The sequence below is a fragment of the Heloderma suspectum genome, chromosome 4 (genome assembly GCF_057233095.1).
Source record: "Heloderma suspectum isolate Gila_16-S chromosome 4, 16-S_ref, whole genome shotgun sequence".
NCBI classification, from domain to species: Eukaryota; Metazoa; Chordata; class Lepidosauria; order Squamata; family Helodermatidae; genus Heloderma; species Heloderma suspectum.
In genome coordinates this window covers 115430079-115454985 of record NC_139461.1, presented here as the reverse complement: position 1 = coordinate 115454985, position 24907 = coordinate 115430079, and the positions used below count along the sequence as shown (strand labels likewise).

General features: G+C 41.2%; 1 protein-coding gene across 10 annotated transcripts in view; it reads left to right on the top strand.

Annotated features, from left to right (window-relative positions):
- Nucleotides 1–24907, top strand: part of GMDS (GDP-mannose 4,6-dehydratase) — a 453335-nt gene that overhangs the window by 34960 nt on the left and 393468 nt on the right. For 9 of the 10 annotated variants that reach the window (XR_014790260.1, XR_014790259.1, XM_084850473.1 and 6 more), the window contains 3 exons: nt 16528–16572; nt 19270–19357; nt 22431–22540. Coding sequence is in view for 8 of the 10 variants with exons in the window: in XM_084850473.1 (XP_084706599.1) it covers nt 16528–16572; nt 19270–19357; nt 22431–22540 (243 nt within the window). In the remaining 2 variants the exon portion in view is untranslated. Of the gene's footprint in view, nt 1–16527; nt 16573–19269; nt 19358–20217; nt 20443–22430; nt 22541–24907 lie in introns of all 10 variants that reach the window. The other variant, XM_084850479.1, reaches the window with a different exon arrangement.

The window sequence follows — 24907 nt, the reverse complement described above, 5'->3', positions numbered from 1 at the left end:
GTCCATAATGCCCTGCCACATGGCTGGGCTTATAAGCTACTGTGCATAGTTTATTAAGATGCTGTGCCTAATCTGCCCCATCCCCCCACCCCCTGTTCCTCGGCAGTCCTCCTGCCTGAGCAGTGGCGCTGTTTTACCTATTCATTACATCGCAGCAGGGGCTACAATGGTGGAAAATCCTGGTGTGCACCAAAAATGGGATGGCACAAATAAACCCTTGGAAGTTTGCAGGACCAAACCTGACACACAGCCTCTCCTAATTGGGAGGCACCGGATACACCATCTACACCCTGTGCAATTACCCCAGAGGACAGAAAATCCCAGGTGCATCAGAAAGGGGGTGGCGGCAGCTATAACACCTTGGAGGTTTGCGGGATTGGGAGCAAACTTGACACACAGCCCCTCCTAGTTGGGAGGCATCCGACGCACCACCAAACCCTCCGTTGTGCATTTCCTCCCATAGCCATTGCTGGCATAGACACCTTTAAATGTTCTCAATATCTGGCATACAGGCTTTTAACTGTTCTCAGTAGCGCTATAGCGCTAAAACGCATTTGCACATTTCCCCCCATAGCTATTGCTGGCATAGACACCTTTAAGTGTTCTCAGTTGTGCATTTCCCCTCATAGATAGTGCTGAAATAGACAATTTAAGATGTTTCCATTATACAGAGAATGCCTGTGAGGAGCAGAGCAGCAGCGATCTGAATCACTCTTGCTGCACATCTCTGTAGGTGGCCAAAATAATCCATGGTGCCCGACAGATGACACAATAACCTATGGTGGGTTAAATAATCCCTACTGCAGGCTGTGGGTTAACAGAGTGGGTTATTTTGGCCAAATAAGTCATTGTGGGTTAAAAAAAAAATCCTGACAGATGACATGATAACCTATGATGGGTTAAATAAGCCATCGTGGGTTATTGTGATGTCCAAACCCAGTCTAAAAGAAAAGTAACTTGCCAAGAATGCAAATACAAGGCGGAGGTGAGGCCTTAACTCCAAAACACAAAGCCAATCTTTTGAACCCGCCATTTTCTGCTCCAACACCCATTTCTTACAAGGCAAACTGATGAGGCTAAGAGATAAGTAACTTGGCCAAAAAACTGGGTATAAGGTAGAGGTGGGGTCTGAGCCACAAATGCCAAATCACTTATTTGTCCCTGCAAAGCACAACATAATACCCATTTCACAGGAGGCAAACTGATGATGCTCAGAGAAATATGAACACACAGGCAAAACATGCACTCACACCATACACCCCCAAACCCGGCAACCCTCCCCCCCCACACACATACACACATAACACCTAGGCAGAACATATACCATACCACGCCAAAACAAACATACACAGAGCTAGCACACATAGAGGAAAAACATATACAGAACACAGGCAAAGTACCTCCCTTGCTTTCCACCATTTCTAGCCTCCCAGGATGTTACTTACCTCCCCCAACTTACTTTTCCCACCCTTTTCTGGGCAAATGGGCATGCTGAGCTGTAGCCACCCGCCAGTTTTCTCTTCTAAGAGTACCTTTGGGGCCTATGTGGGGCTCAGCGACATTGCTGGGAATAAAGATGGTTCTGGAGGCTAGCAATTCACTTTTCAGCTTCCCAGTTAATTTTTTAAAAATAAATAAATCGAAAACATCTTAAAAAATCAGGGAAAGGAGGTGCCAAGGGAAGTGTCTGTTGGCACACTGGTGCCTATGGGCACCACGTTGAAGACCCCAGAAATATTCTAAATCAATCTTCACCGACCTGGTTCTGTCCAGATGTGTTGGACTACAATTCTTGTCATCCCACCCAGCAAGGCCATCTGGGACAGCACCCAGTGGGTAAAGGCTATTCTAAATGAATCAATACATTCTCTCTCAGAGAGGACTATTTTTTGTGCAGAAAATGTCTTACTGAATGATAAAATGGCCTAGGGTTATACTGGCTGTAGTTTATGGTAGCATCATCAATAACTTGTGTTCAGTTTAATAAATTCTGCAATTTTGAAAAATTAATATTTGAGGAAAGGGATCTTTCTAAAGAAAAAAGTTGTATGCCAGTAAAAATAATGTTATAAACCAGACTTCCTGGATCTGAACCTGGAAACAAGTTTCATAGTAGTGGCTATAATGTCAAGTTGTAACAAGGGACATATAATTAGAGTCAGGCAGGTCATCAGAGATTCAAATCAGTGGTTATAATTTGCATAAAATCATGCTTCCACTTTGTCATCTGACATGTTTCTTTGGAATAATTTGGGATTGCAGTTTGGAGTGTGTTTGTGTTATGTGTCTCTTTCTGACATTTTATCAGATTTATGTGATAATTATCTGTGATGATTTTCATATCTAACAAGTGCATAATATACCTGTTAATATACACTTTCAAGAGAGAGAAGTTTCTGCAACTGCATAAGAATTTCTCCTTTCCATGATGAATTATAAGTAGTTACATGGGATTTCTGATCCTTTAAGGAAAAGGAAAAAATGGAAATTATTGCATATCAGTCTCTACTTATATAACTGTTACAGTAATCTTAACGCACACTCAGAGGGAGAGGGGCAGATTCCACAGAGATGCACTTGCAAAGTGATTGCCATATCTGTTGCCCAGGTGTTTCATTATGGGCAAGTTGGCATTGGGGGACAGCTTTTTCTTCTCTGCCATTAACTACAAATTTGTAGTCAATTTTGGGTGGGCATGTTGGGGAAATGTGACTTTTGATGTACTGTATCTATGCCTGAGCCCAACATGCCCTGTTTTCCCTTGCTTTGATGTTGGAACATCACTGGCAAAGCTTTCTGCCAGTGTGCCAGGAGACTTAAGGTGGCATAACCTGCTTATATATTGTCATCTCTGCCAGTGGAGTGACACTTATGCTGATTCCTCAGCTGGTTTTATGGTGGGTATAGGACTGACCCCTGTGTTTCTGTATAAAACTACAGAGTATATTCAAATCAAATCTGTTTATTGCAATCTATGAGCAGATTGAAAAAGCAAGGTATACAAGATATATTTACAAAAACATATAGAGCAACAAAATATATATACAAAGACATGGACTGGGTTCACACAGCCCACTAACCCATACTCAGTGGTTGAGTGTGGGTTGTTGGTGAACTGTGGGTTGTTCATTAAACCATGGGTTAGCATCTTGTCTGAACCGACATTTTCCGCAGGGTGGCTTCTTAACCATGAAGTGTGGCTTATTTTTCTCAAGCAAGCCACCTTGAAAACCCATGATTTGTTGGGTTGTTCAGGGTGATTAAGCCACCCTGCAGAAAATGTCCTGGGTTCAGACAACACGCTAACCCACAGTTCAACAACAGCGCATACTCAACTACTGACTGTGGGTTAGCATGTCGTGTGAACAGCCTCATTGTAGAGTTTATCATCCATGCTGAGTGAATCAAAAACAGGTTCACTTGGCTCTCAAATGAATTGCAACAGAAAACTTAGCAACTTTTCTAGTAACTACAGGAATGGTGTCGATACATAAGTAAGATGCATAAATACATATGTAAAATACATAAAACAGATTGTCTCTGCCAGGAAATGTAGATAATATAGGCACAATTGATTCTCCTAATAACCCAATAGAAATTGCTGTATAATAAAACATGCATTACAGTCTCCAAATCCCCTGAACTTCAGTCACAACAAGGTTGCAATGAAGAATCCTTATTCAATCTCTCTAATATGACAGATGGGAAAGCATTCGTATGGGCCAGTGTAAATGCAACCCCCCCTTCATGGATCACTGCCTTGTTGTGGCGAAGGGGCTTGCGTAACTCAGTGAAGCCATAAGCTATGCCGTGCAGGGCCACCCAAGACGGACAGGTCATGGCAGAGAGTTCTGACAAAATGTGGTCCACTGGAGAAGGAAATGGCAACCCACTCCAGTATTCTTGCCAAGAAAACCCCATGGAACGTATCACAAGGCTAAAAGAGATGACACCGGAAGATGAGCCCCTCAGGTCGGAAGGTGTCCAATATACTACTGGGGAAGAGCAGAGGGTATTTCCAAGTAGCTCCAGAAAGAGTGAAGCGGCTGGGCCAGAGCCAAAAGGACACTCAGCTGTGGATGTGTCTGGTGGTGAAAAGAAAATCCGATGCTGTAAAGAACAATTTTGTTTAGGAACCTGGAATGTCAGATCAATGAATCAAGGTAAGTTGGAGGTGGTCAAACATGAGATGGCAAGATTGAACATCGACACCTTGGGAATCAGCGAACTAAAATGGACAGGCATGGGCAAATTTAATTCAGGTGACCATCATATCTACTATTGTGGGCAAGAATCCCTTAGAAGAAATGGAGTAGCACTCATAGTCAACAAAAGGGTGGGGAAAGCAGTACTGGGGTACAATCTTAAAAACGATAGAATGATCTCAGTACGAATCCAAGGCAAACCATTCAACATCACAGTAATTCAAGTCTATGCCCCAACCACTGAGGCCGAAGAAGCTGAGGTTGATTGGTTCTATGAAGACCTACAACACCTTCTAGAACTAACACCAAAAAAAGATGTCCTCTTCATCATAGGGGATTGGAATGCTAAAGTAGGAAGTCAAGAAATCACCGGGATAACAGGCAAGCATGGCCTTGGTGTACAAAATGAAGCAGGACAAAGGCTAATAGAGTTTTGCCAAGAGAACACGCTGACCATAGCAAACACTCTTTTCCAACAGCACAAGAGACGACTCTACACATGGACATCACCAGATGGTCAATATCGAAATCAGATTGATTATGTCCTTTGCAGCCAAAGATGGAGAAGCTCTATACAGGCAGTCAAAACAAGCCCTGGAGCTGACTGTGGCTCAGATCATGAGCTTCTTGTTGCAAAATTTCGGCTTAAATTGAAGAACGTAGGGAAAACTACTAAACCATTCAGGTATGACCTAAATCATATCCCTTATGAATACACAGTGGAGGTGAGGAATAGATTTCAGGGATTAGACCTGATAGACAGAGTGCCTGAGGAACTATGGATGGAGGTCTGTAACATTGTTCAGGAGGCAGCAACGAAATCCATCCCAAAGAAAAAGAAATGCAAGAAAGCCAAGTGGCTGTCTGATGAGGCTTTACAAGTTGCTGAAGAAAGAAGGGAAGCGAAAAGCAAGGGAGAAAGGGGAAGATATATCCAACTGAATGCAGAGTTCCAGAGAATAGCAAGGAGAGATAAGAAGGCCTTCTTAAATGAACACTGCGAAGAAATCAAGGAAAACAACAGAATGGGAAAGACTAGAGATCTCTTCAAGAAAATTGGAGATCTCAAGGGAACGTTTTGTGCAAAGACGGGCATGATCAAGGACAAAGAAGGCAGGGACCTAACAGAAGCAGATGAGATTAAGAAGAGGTGGAAAGAATACACAGAAGAACTATACAGGAAAGATCTGAATGTCCCTGATAGCCATGATAGTGCGGTCACTGAACTTGAGCCGGACATCCTAGAGAGTGAAGTCAAGTGGGCCTTAGGAAGCATTACTAACAACAAAGCCAGCGGAGATGACAGTATTCCAGCCGAGCTATTTAAAATCCTAAAAGATGATGCTGTTAAAGTGCTGCATTCAATATGCCAACAAATTTGGAACACTCAGCAATGGCCGCAAGACTAGAAAAGGTCAGTTTACATTCCAATTCCAAAGAAGGGCAACGCCAAAGAGTGTTCAAACTACCGTACAATTGCGCTCATTTCACATGGCAGCAAGGTGATGCTCAAAATCCTACAAGCTAGGCTTCAGCAGTATGCGAACCAAGAACTACCAGAAGTACAAGCTGGGTTTCAAAGAGGCAGAGGAACTAGAGATCAAATCGCCAACATTCGCTGCATCATGGAGAAAGCGAGAGAATTCCAGAAAAACATCTATTTCTGCTTCATTGACTACGCTAAAGCCTTTGATTGTGTGGATCACAACAAACTGTGGCAAATTCTTAAAGTGATGGGAGTACCAGACCACCTTACCTGTCTCCTGAGAAACCTGTACGAGGGTCAAGAAGCAACAGTAAGAACCAGACATGGAACAACTGAGTGGTTCAAAATTGGGAAAGGAGTACGACAAGGCTGCATATTGTCACCCTGCTTATTTAACTTATATGCAGAGTACATCATGAGAAATGCTGGGTTGGATGAATCACAGGTCGGAATTAAGATTGCTGGGAGAATTATCAACAACCTCCGATATGCAGACGATACCACCCTAATGGCAGAAAGCGAAGAGGATCTCAAGAGCCTCTTGTTGAGGGTGAAAGAGGAGAGTGCAAAAGCTGGTTTGAAACTCCACATTAAAAAAACTAAGATCATGGCATCTGGCCCCATCACTTCCTGGCATATAGAAGGGGAAGAAATGGAAGCAGTGACAGATTTTACTTTCTTGAGCTCCAAGATCACCGCAGACCGTGACTGTAGCCATGAAATTAAAAGACGCTTGCTCCTTGGGAGGAAAGCTATGGCCAACCTAGACAACATAGTAAGAAGCAGAGACATCACCTTGCCAACAAAGGTCCGTCTAATCAAAGCTATGGTTTTCCCAGTAGTAATGTATGGCTGTGAGAGCTGGACTCTAAGGAAGGCTGAGCGCTGAAGAATTGATGCTTTCGAACTGTGGTGCTAGAGAAGACTCTTACGAGTCCCCTGGACTGCAAGGAGGTCAAATCAGTCCATACTAAAGGAAATCAACCCTGAGTGCTCATTGGAAGGACAGATACTGAAGCTGAAGCTCAGATATTTTGGCCACCTAATGCGAAGAGAAAACTCTCTGGAAAAGACCCTGATGCTGGGAAAGACTGAAGGAAAAAGGAGAAGGGGACGGCAGAGGATGAGATGGCTAGATAGCATCACCGATGCAATGAATATGAACTTGAGCACACTCCGGGAGAGAGCGCAGGACAGGAAGGCCTGGCGTGCTATGGTCCATGGGGTCACGAAGAGTCGGACACGACTGAACAACAACAAAATGCAACCCACGGCTCATACACATGAACTGTTTTTAGATAGTTAGACCCTTTGCTCCCATTGGGGACTGGATGTCACAAATAGAAGGAGAACAAAATTTAGCTGACAGGAATATCACATTTTGCTGTTCAATATCGTACAATTTTAACAGAAGAAGTTCTTTTACCCTTTCCTTGCCCAAAGAAAAAATGGAGAAATACCTGTCTCCATTATTTTACAGTGTACCTTCAACCATCTTTTTTCTACAAGTTTTGCCAGATCATAGAACAGTAGCATGAGTCCTGTTGGTTAATTTTTCTTTAAATCTGTCTAGATAGAATAAATGCCCAAGCTGTACATATTATGGAGTTTAATCCAGTTTCCAAGCACAAGACTACATTAGCCACATACCTAGGGCCTCTAAGAATTGTTCTGAGGAAGAGTGACTGGAGAATTTCAACTTCATTATTTATGCCCTTTATCCAAACGGCTACCTCATATAAGAGCAGGGTTATAATCTTAGCACAAAATAGCTATAAAACCATTTGTATTAATCAACCACCCTTTGAAAAATAGAATCTTTGGAGTGCTGCTAGGCTATTACGTGCCAAGAAGAGTGCAGAAGATCTTTGAAGGCTCCATTTTAAAGTATGATGAAAATAAATACCCAGGTACTTATAATACACTTATTAACTGGATTTCCATTGAGAGCCCAGCTATATAATTTTCTGTTTTTTAAAAACTAAGAACTTGGTTTTTGTATAATCTATAACCTAATGATTAACATCACAAAAATGGGCAAAGGCCTTCAACAAACGATATAGTCCCAGCCTTGATTGTGATAATAGAATCATCAGCATATAGCAACAATGGTACCTGTGTGGCAACTAGTTTGGGGGCATGAGAATTTAATAAAGGAACTAGGTCATTTAGAAATACATGGAGGGAGCAATCCTATGGCCACTACACACTGCCTAGAGGGCCATAGGATATTTTTGTTTCTGGGAACCAAGGTTAGAGCCAGGGCTCTGAACGTGGTTCCCAGAAACTGTGCTTGCCACCCTCTTGTAGCTGGCATGGTTTTCTCGGCACCAGTGACATCTCCATGCTCGGAAATGGGGCGCGGAGATGGGGAAAAGGGGGCAGTCTCTGGGGGGGAGGCCACAGAAGCTGCTTTACGCAGCTTCCTATGTGCGCACGGCTTCCTTCCCTCCCCCTCCCCTAAGCCTCAGATAGACAGACAAAATCGGCCATCTAGCCAAAAACGCAGGGCAGCCAGAGCACAGAGGTGAGGATCGCCTCTGTGCTATTTCCACCCTGCATTGGATACTTGGCAGCCTCCGACTTCAGAGGCTGCTGACTATCTCAGTAGGATTGCAACCTAAATAAAGTGGGCGCTAATACACACTCTTGTCTCACACCTCGAGTAGAGAAGATAGCCTTAAGGTGCAATCCTATTGGGATGCCCGTCAACCTCAGAACATGTAGGCTGACAGACATCCTAGGCAGAACAGGAGGAGCATGGAGGCTGACCAGAACAGACTGGCCAGATCTAAAAAAAGCTCATTCTATACCCAAACCAAATTCAACCAACCAAGACCCAACCAAGTATACTGAAATAGAGAGTAAAGGTAATCTATGTTGTACTACATTTCATACAACTTTGTGATTTAAATTATATAATCAGCCCTTTCTACTAGCTGAAGAAAAGGACCTTGTAAAATTCTATTTTTTGCTTTGCAGTTGTAACCTACTTTTATAAAAGTACTAGAAGTAGCTTCTAATGAAATATAAAGCAAAAACCAGTAATCAATAAATACCATCAATTGGCAGCAGCAGTAACACAGAGTCACCATGTCCAATGAGCAACAAAAGGTCTTTGAAAGAGGTAAGTTTTACAAACAAGAAGATTGGAACATCTCCAAACCTTATTGAAGAGATGATTCCATTACCTTGGGACAATTGACCAAAATGATCAAAGGGCTGGAGCCCTTGTGAGGGTAATTGGAGACAACCATTACTACAACACTTTCCCACTCTGATGTCTCTCTGATTTCATTCTCCCATCTCAAGGTCATTCTCAGCATTTTGATTGGGGGTGGGGGCAATAATATGTCCCCAGGACTAAATAACTTTTAGAGACTGGTATTACCACTCACAGCACTTCTGTAGAGGAGTCTGCCACATTTAAGATTTTTATTTTGTTTGACTTCATGCCCTTTTTGATGTCCCCAGTGTGACCTTCTCTGCTACATCCAGATATAACTGTATTTCACTGCTTCTCACCATACCAACAAGTTTCCATCATGTCCACTATATCGATGTTCTCCTTTAAAACCAAGCATTGCAGCTTCCCTTTCTTAGCCTGGAGGCTTCTTGCATTAGAATATAAATACATATACATGGTATCCCTCTTCAAATGTCTTTGGCATGTGCATTTTTCTGTATGGCCCTTTGTCTGAGTGGTATATCCACTAGGCTCATTGCCTAGTGCTCCCCCCTCTGTACTTGGATGATCAGAAACATTTTCACCGTCATCCTTATGGTGATTTATCCCAAATTGGATGCTCCTCTGCTTCTGTCTGCTTTCCCCAGGAGTCATTTTAAAAATTGCTCCACCACCTTTTTGATATTGGGTTCCAGCAATCTGGTTTCATTCTGGATCATGTGAAGCTCATCCCTTTTGTACAGGACACCCAGATTCTCTTAGAATGTTCCCCAGTGCCAAATAAATCCAAAATCCTCCTTCTCAGACACCACTGTGTTATCTACACATATTTTCTCCCATACTGTTCAGCTTCTACACAAAATAGCTGAGAGCATCAAGAATGTGGTGTCATATAATAATGATACCTAATTTTATTTCTCTTTTTCATCAAACTGTGAAACTGTGGAAGTGCTAAACCAGTCTTTGGAATCAGTAATAGAATGTATGAAGGCCAATAAATTAAATCTCCATCCCAGTAAGATGGAGATCCTCTTGATAGGTGATTCATCTGTACTGGGAGATGGCAGTTAGTCTGTCATGGATAGAGTTGCACTGCCCCTGAAGGACCAGATATGGAGTCTGGAGGTTCTAGTAGATCGAGCCATATCTTTGGAGGCTCAAATTGCCTTGGTGGCAAGAAATGCTTTTCATCAGCTAAGGCTGGTGTCCTGGCAACATCCTCTCCTCGACAGAAAGAGCCTCTGATAATGTCCCGTTTTGATTACTACATTGTATGTTGGGTTGCCATTGAACATGGTTCAGAAACTACAGTTTGTAATATAATAGGTACTAACTGGAACCAGGTATATGGAACACAACTGTACTTTCTCCCAGTCCATTTCAGGCCCTACTCAAGGTTTTTAAATTTAAAGCCTTAAACAACTTAGGACCCATATATGTTACGGTCTACTTTCTTTCACATGAACCTGCTTGGTTACAAAAATCTGCCTTGGAGGCCCTTATGGGGGTTTTCCCCAACCTTTCCCCAGAGGTGATGTGGGTGGACCCATGATAGGACCTTCTCAGTTATGGCACCTAGAATGCTCTCCCAAAGGAAGCTTACTTGGCACTAAGCCTGATATCATCAGTTACCTTGGGCATTTTAGACCTTCAGTTTTATATATATTGGTTTTACTTTGCTGCTCTTGTTTTATGTGATACTATTTTTTGTTTTAATATTTAAGAGAAAATATTTCAATGAAATAATCTACTTTAATATTTAAAATATTATTTTAGCTCTTCTGGTGTACGTGTGATTGCCTGAAGAAATTTATATTCCTCGCCTGAGGAATATAAATCTTCTAAAAAAATTAATAGTTGATAGCAGCCCCAACAATCACTTTGGAACAAGATCAGTTGAGGATACTCAGCTGGTTCATCACCCAGAATGATTATCAGGGTTTTAGGTTGGGCTCAATGGCACTGCATGACCTACTGCATGCTTACTGATCCAAGACCTTGAGGTTTGTTTGGGGCCTGGATAAAACTAATCCTCAAATGAATGAATGCTTTCTAAGTGATGCCTCTGAACATCACTTGTAGTGAGCTAACAAATATCCGAGTGGAACATCACTTGTAGTGAGCTAACAAATATCCGAGTGGGGCCAAGGCAGGTAAGAATTTCTCAGGCCAATTGGAAGTTGCATATTCAAGTTGGAAGTGGCTCGCACATAGCACGCAGTATTAGAAATTTCCTCCACAAATCACAGCCTGACCAGAATTGTATGTTTCTACCCAAACCATTTTTCAGTGGGTGTGTTATAGATTTCTTTACAGGTAGAACTGCACATAAGAATCCATGCCTTTATTTTGAGTGCTTGTGCTTTTAAATTTACTGCAAAACTCACTGCCCTGAAAAATAAATTCTTGTGCATTCCTATATTATGGTAAACTACTAAGGTAGCATTCATTAGCAACTGTAAAGAAAATCAGCACTGATATTTCACAAGCCTAGGGGTAGACAATCTGGTGCCCGCCACATTTTTGGACTACAACTTCCATCAGCCCCAGCCAGCATAGCTAATGATCAGGATTATTGGAGTTGTAGTCTGGAACATCTGGAGGGTACCTGGTTGCCTGTCCCTGAACTAGTGTATCATCTCTCTAAATTGTGTGTGAGGAAAAGCATAAATCTTTTCTTCAACTCTCCAAGGACTTGATATGTGTACAATTTGTATGTCCACAAAAATATGTTTGGGAGAGCATATTGTATTTTACTCTGAAACTTGCAGAATATATCAGATTTTTGGTGACTTGGGACTAATTCCAATTTAACATCCCTCCTGTGGAATATACATGAAAAAACTATGAAATTTATGTGAATTTTGCAGGAAAGTTTAGCAAGCAGAAAACTTCCTTCCTGCTTCATTTTAATTTTGCACTCAACATTTTAAATACAGATTCTTCCACTGATATTGCTCTATTGAAGAAGATATTGTACTGCAATCAGCTTTAGTAACTACTTCAGCAGAGTGACCCTGTCTTATGGTTTATAGTAATATGCTAAAAATATGCATATCAGGCTAAACAAGTGATCAGGTACCATGGGCTTCCAAGTCATTCCTTCTGCCAGATAGATCTGAGATGGAGAGTTAAATTAGGAATATGTACTCTGTAATTATCATAATGGGGTGAGTAAGAAGGGGAACTAGGATCTAGGGTTAAGGCATATGGGAGGGCATCTGCACTCCTAGAGGAGCTGTGTTTTTAAATCCAGTTGATTGAAGAGCTTGGTGACTATAAATGAAAGCAATTATGCTGACAAAAAGTGTTCTTAGATTTAAAACTTCATATGGCATTTATATTCCCCAGTAGTGAAATGAAAATAAAGGGGACTTTAAAATAACTTCTTACTTGCTGCATTCAGGCATCACACTAAACTATAATTTAGCATAACAAGAATGAGCTACAGCAGCCCTTGGGCTTGTGTGCTTCCCCTTCCGCTTTCTTCTCCTGGTGCAGCTATGTGGAGTTTGGAAATATTCAGTTCCATTTTTCTTAACCACATGCAACTGCTTTTATTGTGTCATGCAAACTGACAAACTGTGGTTAATGTTAACTATGATTTGTTTGAAACCATCCAGCTTTGAATGGGTTATGAAGCTGGCTTGTGGTTTACTGGCTTGTGGATAACTGTGGTTTGTTTTAAGCACAGTTTTTAGGGTTTGGATGAAACACTGAACTGTGATCAATGGAAAATGGAAGTGAAACTGCTCCTTGCAGCTGCAGTGGGGGAGAAGGGAGTGCAGGAGTCCGAGGCTGGATCAGACAGTGGTTTAGCACGATGCCTGAACACAGCCTGTGTGTGTGTGTGTGTGTGTTCATATACAACTTCTTAGTTGTAGAATGTATTTGTATGTTCTTTTTTTTTTTTAATCTAGGAATAAATTACTCTTCTGTATCATCAGGTATTATTTCTTTATGTTGCTCCCCATTTTGTTAGCTTATTTGGCTAAGCATTTTCTATAAATGAAATAGGTCTAGAAGTAGACAGTACTAGCTCTTGGAATAAAATGATTTCTGCTGATTTTCTTTCCTCTTTCCAATTGTTTCTTTCTGAAAAACAGTGCTTTTGGAAAAGTTTTCTGCTGCTATTGCTTCAGAATGCCACATTCTGGAAAAGTCAAGAAAATGTTTTTTGCCATTCCTTCTATTATGTTAATAATTGTGTTAGAGAATTATATTTAGTATTAATGTAGTTCTTAGGTGTTTAAGCATTTCACATTCTTTATGTTAGTAATCATTACAAATCCACAAGTTAGGCCATTGTCATTATTCCCATATTACAGATGGGTGGGTGAGTGGGGTTTGTCATACATAAAGAAGTCTTGTATTATGCACCCTTAAATTTAAGGTCAACCTACTCCTTTAATGTCCTTTAATAACTTGATGGTCAGAAAATTAAGTTTGGTTATGAAAAAGTGATTCCAAAAGGGAGAGAGATGCAAAGGGAAGGATTCTGATTGTTGAAGAGTACCTTTTGGTTCTGGGACAGGATCAAGAGCTTCCTATATGGGCTGTGGGTACAATTTCTTTCCTTCCTTGTGGCAAAAAGTCATGTTAACACAGGAAACTGGAGAATCCCAGTGTGTGCTCCCTCCCATAGAATTGATGCTATCTTGAGTTGAACTATCCAGCTACTGCAGGGGAAAGAGGAGACATAAAAACAAGACTGGTTTGCCCCAGGCAGAGGACCCTCTGTGAATACAAGAATTTGGAATGGTAGTAATGGCAACAGTCTTTGCCTTTTGGAAAGCTTAACCGCTACCACAACTGAGGTAGTGGGCAATGTGAAGAGCAACCCATGCCCCTAACTACTTTTTTCAAAGCTCACAGATAACTCTAGGCTAGTGATGACTGAATGTGGATGGAAGCATGCACTATTCAATGCAAAGGATGATCTCATTGGTTTGTATCCAGTTCTGCCCTTCTATTCATGGAAGGCTCTTTGATTCAAGGTGGCTTCCAGGAAGAGAATGACACCATAACCCATTGTAAGTGGTTTGGCAGTGTGATGCTAAAATATCTCTTACCTGATTTGGCAAATTATTTCTACAGTTGTGAGACTGTACTTTTTATATAAATGTAGGTTTTCCAATCACAAAGGCTCAGTACAATGTTTGTAATCTGCCCACAGAACTTTCGTTATTTGATGGATTAAAAATCGAATCAATCAGTCAATGTCCCCTTAGTGTGAATTATCTCCAAGGCCACAATTTCTACAGTAATTTACCTGGGACTAAATCCTACTGAATTCAGTGGAGCTTAATTCTGAATAAACAGTCATAAGGTTGCACTATAAATGTACTTTTTAACAATGTGAATGGGGAGACTGCTACTTTAGTAGCATCCTTAACTTTCAGTTAGATTATCTGAAAGTCTAGAAGCAAGGTAAATTGTAAACATAGGATGACAGTTTAATCCATCTTTTGAGTATGATGTTCATTGACCACTGCCTCACTTGAAAGAAAGAAGGGAAGTGGTACAAACAGATTGAGATACTATATCTTGAAGAAAGCCTTCAGTAGTGTGCATTGTGTGAGAGTACTAGACAGCAAAACAGCAGTACTGTGTTACAATCAGAAACCAGTAGTTTCTGACTGTTGCTTGTTTCCCACTCATTGTCATGTCATGTTCTATCACTTGATAGACCTGGAAAGGAAGTACAAAGGAAGTGAATGCTACTGCTAGTTCAAAATGTTCCAGTATGGTTGGAAAGTTTGAGAAAGAGCCCTGGTGAGAAGAACAAGACCTTATTGACAGGGTACAGTTGTCCGCAGGTCTGTTTCACATCAACATTCTGAATAATCAGGATCCTCTATTCCTTACCTCTTTCTTTGTCTTCACTGTGTTCATCTCTGTTTTTAACAGGTTGTGAAACTGACTCAGAACAGAAAATAACCTTTCTTTCTTTCTTTCTTTCTTTCTTTCTTTCTTTCTTTCTTTCTTTCTTTCTTTGTATTGAGTGAATGGTAACATAGTTATATTTATGGAACTTGGTACCTTAGAAACTAAACCAGTAGGATTTTTGTGTGACCCCAGGCAATTTAATAGCCAGGGGGACATATGTGGCAGAATAACTATTTATAACCCAAGACTTCATTTTTCCTGTCTCTCTCCACATTAGTCTCTCTCCACATTAGTGTACAAAAGCCTAGAAAACAATATGTCAGTTTCTTAAGAAATGTTAAGAAGTTTCTAAAGAAATCCTATCACTCAGTATGGATTTATTAATTGCTTTATCAGTGATACTGTGAATGTTCTCTGGGAAGCTCTACCATTTTAGTACTACATAACGCATCTCAAATTCCAAACCAAATGATGAGACTTACTATACATTTTTTGCTCTCACTCCTGTCTTGTTATGTGGAAAAATTCCTAAATTAAATATTAAACTAGGAGATTTCAGGTGTGACACTAAAAGTATATTCCATTGTAAATTAGTTCCTTATGTCGGTTCAGTTAGATGCACTGGTTATATTGTAATGTTTCTAAGGGGTATACTTCAGATAGGCTTGAGTATCGCAACTGTAGTAGCTTGTCCAATTGATCTTCAAAAAGATGTATTTATTGTATTCTAGCAGAGGTAACTGGCCCTGTTCTTAGTCGTTCTGTAATTTTGCTATCATTAGAGCAAGTACTTGTGTAGATAACGTGAAGGACCTGAATAAGCCTTATTACCATTAAGGCTGCAGTCTGAATCATACTTAATATAGTGTTAAGTCTCATTGAACTCTGTGATAGTACACTTGGATGTGTAAATTGCATCACAATAGTCACTGGGAATAGCCCAACTAGAGGGTTTTGCATGAGGGTAGTTGCTGGAATGATTTCAAATGTAACTGGCAGTGTCTCACACAATACATACGATACATTGATGTATATTCAATTATATACATCAGTTTAACATTTGATTATGTTTCATTTTGTATATTTTGGTTGATATAAATGAAAAAGTAATAATAATTGGAACAAGAAGGACATAGTGAAAATAACTGATACCTTTTGGGGGCTTCTGGGGTGTCTTCAGCCATGGTCTGACTCGGGGTTAAGTTTTACTCTACTCTTAATCTGTGCTTTGGTTATATTTTCTCTCCCTGCACAGATAGAGGTGCTAGGCAAGCTGTCAGTTTCCATAATCTCACATTGCTGGTTTATATACTGATCCCACTAGCTAATAGTCAGGAATGCTGGGAATTGTAGCCTAAAACATCTGGAAGGTACCAGGTTGGGAAAGGCCAGTATATAGCATCCCTATATAATAACATTGGGAAAATTATTTAGCATAGACAATGAAAAGCAAGGCAATAGTAAGCAGAGAACAAACCAACTCTTTTTGTAATGCATATAAAAGTGCAGGGAAGAAAAGTGATATCCAAAATATGAACCACAGAAGAATTATTTATGACATGAAAAGCTAAGTTGCTTTCTCTTGGTAGATGCTATATCATTGATTTATATGCAAAGTATTGTGTTAACTGGACATTAGATATATGATGTTAGTTAACTATTCAGTCATGATTTATAGTATTTTTAAGGCCATGGAGAACCTAAAACCTCCATACACAGATGCTGTGTTTCTAACATTTTCCTATCTGTGCTCTTCTTAGGATGGCTCATACTTGGCAGAGTTCCTGCTGGAAAAGGGCTATGAGGTGAGTAACTAGTCTTAGTGACTGACTGCAGACTCATGGAATAATTTGGAAAGAGCTTCCTTGCTGCTATTCCTCTCCGCATATGTTTTCCACTCAACCTTAGATAACAAATCAAAACTTTAGAAAAGAATGTGCAACAGGGCCTGTAATCATGCCAGCTTATTGTACTAGTTATCATAGAGTGTCTAATGGTGGAATCCCTTCAATCCTCAGGGTATAGCTGTTTTTTCACACTTCCTGCATGTTCAGATAAACAGCAGCCTGTGTGAGGCAAAGCTGCAAAAAATAAAATAAAATAGTGAGTATATTACGGTGCACTGTATCACATTAAAAAGGGAGGAAAAAGTTGGTCATTTTGAAATAGCTACTGAAATAGGTTGACCTTTTTTGTAGAAAAAGGGATTGTATCCTCATATTCTTTCAGTTTCTCAACTACTAAACAAACTGAAAGCAATTATTCAGATTGTTACAAGTGTGTTCTTTGGAGGTGGACTGCAGAGAAAGTAAATTGAACTGCATTTGAGCAGTCATATAATGTTAGAACTTTTGCAGTGCTACTTTCTTGTGATGTATGATGCTAAACTGCTGTTTTTGTAGTACTTTGACAGCCACTCCACATTCAGTTATTTTGCACATACTGCACTATGTGCCAGATTATTTTTAAAAATCCAAATGGTTCACTAATGCAGCCTTGTTATGCCATGCTGTGTTCTTGGAGGGTTAGCCTTCTCTGTTTGTCATATCATGTCCTCCTTCACAACTTCTTTAGCATAGCCTTTATTGAACTTCCATTAGCTTCTCTTACTTTCTTTATATTGCTGTGTCTCTCCCCTACTCCAGTATCAATTTTTATAGTCAGTTTGTAACCCCTTTTCTTCCTCTTTTTTGTACATACTAGCACTGAAAAATTGCTTAGTAGTATCGGCAGCAGCAGTTTTAAAGAAGTATACTTTCTTTTCATCTTCCCACTCCTTAGCTTGTCTTTAAAATTCTAATTAGAGACATTAGTCTGAAATCTTAGCAAATTTATCTAAGCATTCTAATGTTCTATCCAACTATAATTTAGCCGACATTTTTGTTCAGAATGCCTTCTTAAAGATCTTGGTTTGCAATTCTTGTTTGTAGGGAGGGGCTAAACCACAGTTTCCTAGGTAGTATGTCACAGAAAGCTATGGTTTAACCAATTAAAAGTCTCCTCTGAAGTTGGGGAGGTGAGAAGAAGAGAACGGGGAAGAAGGGGTATGTGAACTCATTCTTTGTTGCTGCGTCAGTAAACCAATGTTCATTGTAACATGGAATGTTATGTCTGAACTGGGTCAGGGCAGCCCAGTTAGAACGGTTAGGGTTTTGTTTTTTGTTTTTATCAAAGGCTAGTTTCAAAATGCAAAACTTAAATGTATTACATTTGACCTAAGTACCACCTGAAACTATGATCATGGAACCACCTTAACATGAAGAAATAAAACAAATAGCTACACAAGTGCCATCTGGAATCTGGTGTTGTGATGTTGGCCTACAAAGAACCAGCAGTTTGCTTTGATGAAAGAATGGAAAACTTGTGTCCCCTCACTGTGCTCAACCCTCATCCTTCTGGCTGTCAAGAGAGTATAACAATGCCTTTGTTCTTGAGGATGCTTCAGTTCTCATGACCAGTACAAGAAGTTCTCATTCTGTATTGCCTCTACAAAATATTCTTTATATGTTTCTATATCTGAACACTGTCGTAATAAAGTGATATTGCAAGTATCTCTGCTACTTGTGTACCCAGTGGTTGTGATGTTTTGAACTCAGAAAACATGTGGTTTTGCATAAACACAAGAGAGTAGGAAAGATAATTGGGCAACAGCAGCAGAATCAAAGACACTACCATATTGCAAACTATTTAATAAGGATGTAAAATGTGTTTATTTCAGTGGTACTTCGTTGTAAAAATGAAGAAAAAAGCCTATTTGTGTTATAATCTAAATATGTCTATTTGAACAAGGGCTATGTATCTATTTAGTAAAAGCTCCTCCCCCCTTCAGTAATGGTCTTGCAACCCCTTGGTGGGGCGAGGGACACAAATAACATCAGTCTAAATTGTTATCCTTACTGCTCCTATAGTAAAGTCACTAAAGATACTAATGCACCTAAGACAAACACATTTATTATGGCATCAGATGCGTCTGAGGATCAAACAATATATAATAGTGGCATATCCATGTGTACTGTCCCAATCAGAGAGAGCAAGAATGGTGGTGGCTGATTTCAATGGCAAGGGTCATAGGGATGAGGAACGCAGAAGCCTCCCCCTGCCATGACTTCCATTCGGCCCGTTTCCCTTAGAGCTTTCCCCCCAGCAAAGGTTACTTATAGAATGTGAGCTCAGCTAAGAAGAAAACCTGCTGGAGAGTAGGGCTGTGAGGAGGGAAGCTGCAGGTGGTGATGGTGGGGAGGGTTCTGGACTTGTCTCCATTGCCCCTTTGGCCCCACCCTAAGTGGTTGAGACAGTTTTGTATTGTAAAACTGACATACCCATCGCATCTAGTTTGGCCCTGACACCAGAAAACATTTATTAGTTACCCATCTGTAACTTGTCTGTAGGGCTAGTGAATTCCAACCTAATCACATTGGTAGCACAATTTATAGCAACATTTTCAACCACATAGTAAAACATCGATGAACTAAAAGACCTGTGCTGCATCTTTTAAATTACAGGTGCATGGAATTGTCCGTAGATCTAGCTCTTTTAACACGGGACGGATTGAACATCTTTACAAGAATCCACAGGCTCACATAGAAGGAAGTAAGACTTTGTTTATAGGTGGGATGGAGTGCAAGAGGTATAAATGGGGCATTTTTGTTTGTATCAGCAATGCTGTATGGTTGGAAGGTTTGTGCAAGGTTGTATCAGACTGGGAAATTGGCTGTGGTGGCCCTTGTTGTGGAGATTTCCCCCAGTCAGGCTTGGAAAATTGGAACTATTGCTAAAATTCTTGGGAAATAATTTAGTTAATTCCAAGGCCACTTCAGACCCTGTTGCATCCCTTATCAGGAGCACAATAGAGTCCAGCACCTCCCCTACTTTAATTTTTTGAGCTGCTCTGACAAATGTCAGTAGAGCTGGAAAACTACATTTCCCAGTGCTCCTTGAGCCTGCCGCAGAGCCATAGTAGTGCGTATGCCAGTTGTCAGAGGGAAACTTTCCTCCCTGTCTTCGCCGTATTGCTCCCAGAGCAACACAAAAGGGAAGCGGGATGGGGGAGAGGGTGCTTGGAGGCAGCAAGATGGGATGCAGGCACATAGGGAAGGCTTCAGTTCCTCTGTGGCTTAGATTTTAATGTGAGACAGAGAGGAACTTTTGGGGCTATAGTGCTTGCCAAATATTGAGACAGGCATTATGAGTCTGCTGAGTTCATATTTCTCAGACAGAAAATACAAACATTAGGTCCATTACTGATAGTGACTGAAAAGAGTGAAAAATAAAAAAGAGTTTTTTAGGACAGGAATTTAGGACAGTTCTGTTAATAATATATTGCACAGTAATTTTCATGCTTGGCTAACAGCCAGTTCAGACATTCTTTCTTGGTCACGCTAGACACACTGGCTGTCTTCAGTAAGAATATTTGAAAAATACACTCTGTTAAGGTTTTTATTTTTTTACAGATTTACCCGATTCCTATATCCCAGAACTGAAAGTGGACTCAGATGCAATTTGCAGTTGAAAATCTGTACATTCCCAAGCTTGTGATGCATTCTGTGAAACAAAAAAATGCATCCAGTAACATGCACAGATTTTTTAAATGTGTAAAGAAAACTGAGTATATTTCTAAAATGCACACAAACACACTTGAGTGAATGGGTGCAGATCAGCTCATCCCCAGTCTTCAGGTAACCTCTTGCATAACCAAATGAAATACAAGGTATTGGTAGCATGAGTTTTGTGATCACAGACATTGGCTAGTTGCAAACTCTCAGCCATCTCAACAAAATAGGCTGCTAACAAATCTTGCTGCCGACATGTGATTAAAGACCGATTAAAACATTATATTTATTCCTTACCTGAGTTGTCCCATATGCTTATCTACTTGAGCAAATGTAGTATGTGACTCTGGCAATCAGTTACTGGCTACCAAAAGTACTGATTTCAAAACTTTTTTATGTATTTAAAAAGATATAGTAAACTATTCTAAAGCAGAGAGTAGGAATGAATGGTAAATTCTCCCAATGGAAGGATGTAAATAGTGGGGTCCCATAGGGATCTGTATTGGGACCAATGCTTTTCAACTTATTCATACATGATCTGGAACTAGGAGTGAGCAGTGAAGGGGCCAAGTTTGCTGATGACACCAAATTATTTAGGGTGGTTAAAACAAAAAGGGATTGCATGGAGTTCCAAAAGGATCTTTCCAAACTGGGAGAATGGGCATCAAAATGGCAAATGCAGTTCAGTGCAAGCAAGTGTAAAGTGATGCACATTGGGGCAAAAAATCCCAGTTTCAGGTATAAGCTGAAGGGATCCGAGCTAGTGGTGACCACCAAAGAAAGAGATCTGCAGGTTGTGGTGGACAGCTTGGTGAAAATGTCAACTCAGGGTGTGCCTGCTGTGAAAAAGGCAAATTCCATGTTAGGCATAATTAGGAAAGGAATTGAGAATGAAACTGCCAATATCATACTGTCTTTATTCAAATCTATGGTGTGACCACACTTGGAATATTGTGAACAGTTGTGGTCCTAAATATATATGTATAAGAGTTGGAAAAAGCACAGAAAAGGGCAAGTAAAATGTTCAAGGGGCTGGAGCAACTCCCCTATGAGAAAAGTTACAACAGCAGGGATTGTTTCACTTGCAGAAAGGCAAGTAAGGGGAGGCATGATAGAGGAGTACAAAATTATGCATGTTGAGAAAGTGGATAGGGAGACATTTTTCTCCCTCTCATAATACTAGGACCCTGGGTCACCCCATGAAGCTGATCAGTGGGACATTCGGGACAGAAAAAGGAAGTACTTCTTCACAGAGCACATAGTCAAACTATGGAATTCGCTACCACAAGAAGTAGTGATGGCCACTGATTTAAAAGGCTTTAAAAGGGGGTTAGACAAATTCATGGAGGATAAGGCTATCAGTGCTACTAGTCCTGATGGCTATATGCCAGCTCCAGTATCACAGGCAGTATACCAGTTGCTGGGGTACATGGACAGGAGGGTGCTGTTGCACTCAAGTCCTGGGCAGCTGGTTGGCCCCTGTGTAAACAGAATGCTGGACTAGATTGACCCTTTGTCTGATCCAGCATAGCTCTTCTTACATTCTTAAAGACTCTGATTTGGGCCAATATATTTAATCCTAATAGAATTTCCTGAATGTTTGAAGTAGCATTTGTATGATATGTAAGAAACTTATATTTGTGACATTTTTTTTACCAGAAGGATAATTGGTAGAAAACCTAATATCTTTTCTGTAATGCAACCTGTAAATTATATTTATGATAGCTTATAAAGTTTCTTGCATATGGTGCATATGGTACTGCTAGGTAAATAGCAACATTCATATTCCAGTTGATTATGTGAGATGTCACCTGGCAACTTGCATAACCAAGAAAATGTTTGAGGGCTTAGTCATCCCTGAATATCACCATGCAGTATATTATTAGAAGTAGAGATCTGTATTGCTGCCTTGATTACAACTTAAAATATTTGCTTATTTTGACTTTTTTAAAAAAAGTATGTCAATGGATTTTAAATGGAAACTTCAGAGGAATATGGTATAATAAAAATATTCAATAAAAATTTAGGTTATAGGACACTGCATATTAAACATCGTATTATACTGAAAATGTGACTGTGAATAAGATCCTAACTACATTCTTTGTCATCTGAAGACATGAAGCTACATTATGGTGACCTCACAGATAGTACTTGCCTGGTGAAGATCATTAATCAAGTGAAGCCCACTGAAATTTACAATCTTGGAGCTCAGAGTCATGTCAAAGTAAGTAGCATTTATTAACTCGGATTTTTACAACAGCGATAAACACAAGCGGTTACCTGCTGGTGGGGGTGGGGGGAATTAGAAACGTCTGCATTTTGCTACTACTTTTTTGCCAGATCCCACCTGCTTTTTATAACTAGAAATTAAACAAATTGGATTGGATCCAAATAAGTACAAGTGGAACTCACTTTGTTTTTTCCCATACTCTCCGCACTGCAGCCACCTACTTCTTCCCAGAAGACATTCTTGAGTGCTGGATGGCCCTCCAGAATGGCATGGGATGTTGCACTGGAGCCTCAGTGGAAGGGAAAAACTAGCAGTACTTGGGGGTTCTGCCTTGTGCAAGCTGAGATGTCTTCTGGTCACTTGGATAGGTTTGACTCCAAGCCAACATTCTTTATTTTTAAATGTTGGATTGGATCCATTGGAGCCCTGGGGTCATCATCAGGCACCTCCTCTCTTATAAGGGAAGATATCTCTCTGATTTTCACTGATCCCACCTACCTATGCTTCACTGAATTCCGTTCCAGAGAATCCGCCCATCCTTGGGAGCAGCTTCTTCAACTGTGCAGGGGTGCACAGTGAGAAAGAGCACGTGAGAAAACCCATACCTTAAGATTTAACCCTATTTTTATTTGTTTTATTTATATTGGTTATTCAGTGCAAACCTGACCTAAATCCAATTGAACATTGTATGTACCCACCGGATTTTATTTTATTATTAAATTTATTAATCGCCCATCTGGCTGGTAACCCAGCCACTCTGGGCGATGTACAATATACAGTAAAACAGTTTAAAACAATAAAATTCTACAATAAAAACAGTTTCTAAAATACCCTAACCCACCCCAAATGCCTGCCTGAACAACCATGTTTTTAATGCACGACGGAAGCTCATTAAAGAGGGGGCATGATGGAGTTCCCTAGGGAGGGAGTTCCACAGAGTGGGGGCCACCACAGAAAAGGCCCTCTCCCTCGTCCCCACCAGTCTAGCTGTCCTGGCTGATGGGACAGAGAGAAGGCCGTCCGAGGCTGATCTTGTTAAGCGGCCTGTCTGGTGCTGCTGGAGGCGCTCCTTAAGAATTTGGCCCGGAAAACAACTGGTAACCAGTGCAACTCCTTCAGCACTGGAGTGATGTGATCACGCCGGCGGCTGCCTTTAATCAGGCGAGCCGCTGCGTTCTGTACCAGCTGCAGTTTCCGAACCGTCTTCAAGGGTAACCCCACGTAGAGCGCATTACAGTAGTCTAAACGAGAGGAGACCAGGGCATGTACTACCGATGGGAGCAGATGGTCGGGAAGGAAGGGGCGCAGCCGCCGTATCAGATGGAGTTGATACAGCGCTGTCCGGCTCACAGCTGACACCTGAGCCTCCATGGACAGCTGGGAGTCCAAAATGACCCCCAGGCTGCGGACCTGGTCTTTCAAGGGTAGCCGCACCCCATTCAACACCAGGTCAACATCCCCTAGCCTCCTCTTGTCTCCCACCAAAAGTACCTCAGTCTTGTCCGGCTTCAGCTTATTCCTCCCCATCCAGCTACTCACCGTCTCCAGACATTTGGACAGGGATTCTACGGCCAACCTTGGTGAAGATTTGAATGAGAGGTAGAGCTGCGTGTCATCCGCATATTGATGACACTGCACCCCAAACCTCCTGATGATAGCCCCCAGCGGCTTCACATAGATGTTAAATAGCATCGGTGAGAGGATGGAACCCTGTGGCACCCCACAAGTAAGTGGCCACGGGTCCAAAACCTCCTCTCCCAGTGCTACCCTCTGGTACCTGCCGGAGAGGAAGGACCGGAACCACCGCAATATGGTGTCTCCAATGCCCAACCCCTCCAGGCGGTCCAGGAGGATACCGTGGTCAACGGTATCAAAAGCCGCTGAGAGGTCGAGGAGAACAAGGAAGGAGCATTCACCCCTATCCAGAGCCCTCCTCATACCTTCTACCAAGGTGACCAAGGCCGTTTCTGTCCCATGCCCAAGCCTGAAGCCCGACTGAAATGGGTCTAGATAATCAGTTTCTTCCAAGTGTGCCTTCAACTGCACCGCCACCACCCGCTCAATCACCTTGCCCAAAAATGGCAGATTTGAGACTGGGCGAAAGTTGTTCAGAACTTGAGGATCCAAGGAGGGCTTCTTTAAGAGCGGTCTTATCACTGCCTCCTTGAGGGCTGATGGCATCACTCCCTCCTCAAGGGAGGCATTCACCACCGCCCTGATCCCCTCACCCAGTCTCTCTCTGCAGCCCATAATGAGCCAAGATGGGCAAGGATCAAGTAAGCAGGTGGTCGGCCGTACAGATGAAAGCACCTTGTCCACTTCATCAGGAGGAAGAAGCTGGAACCGATCCCACAAAACCGG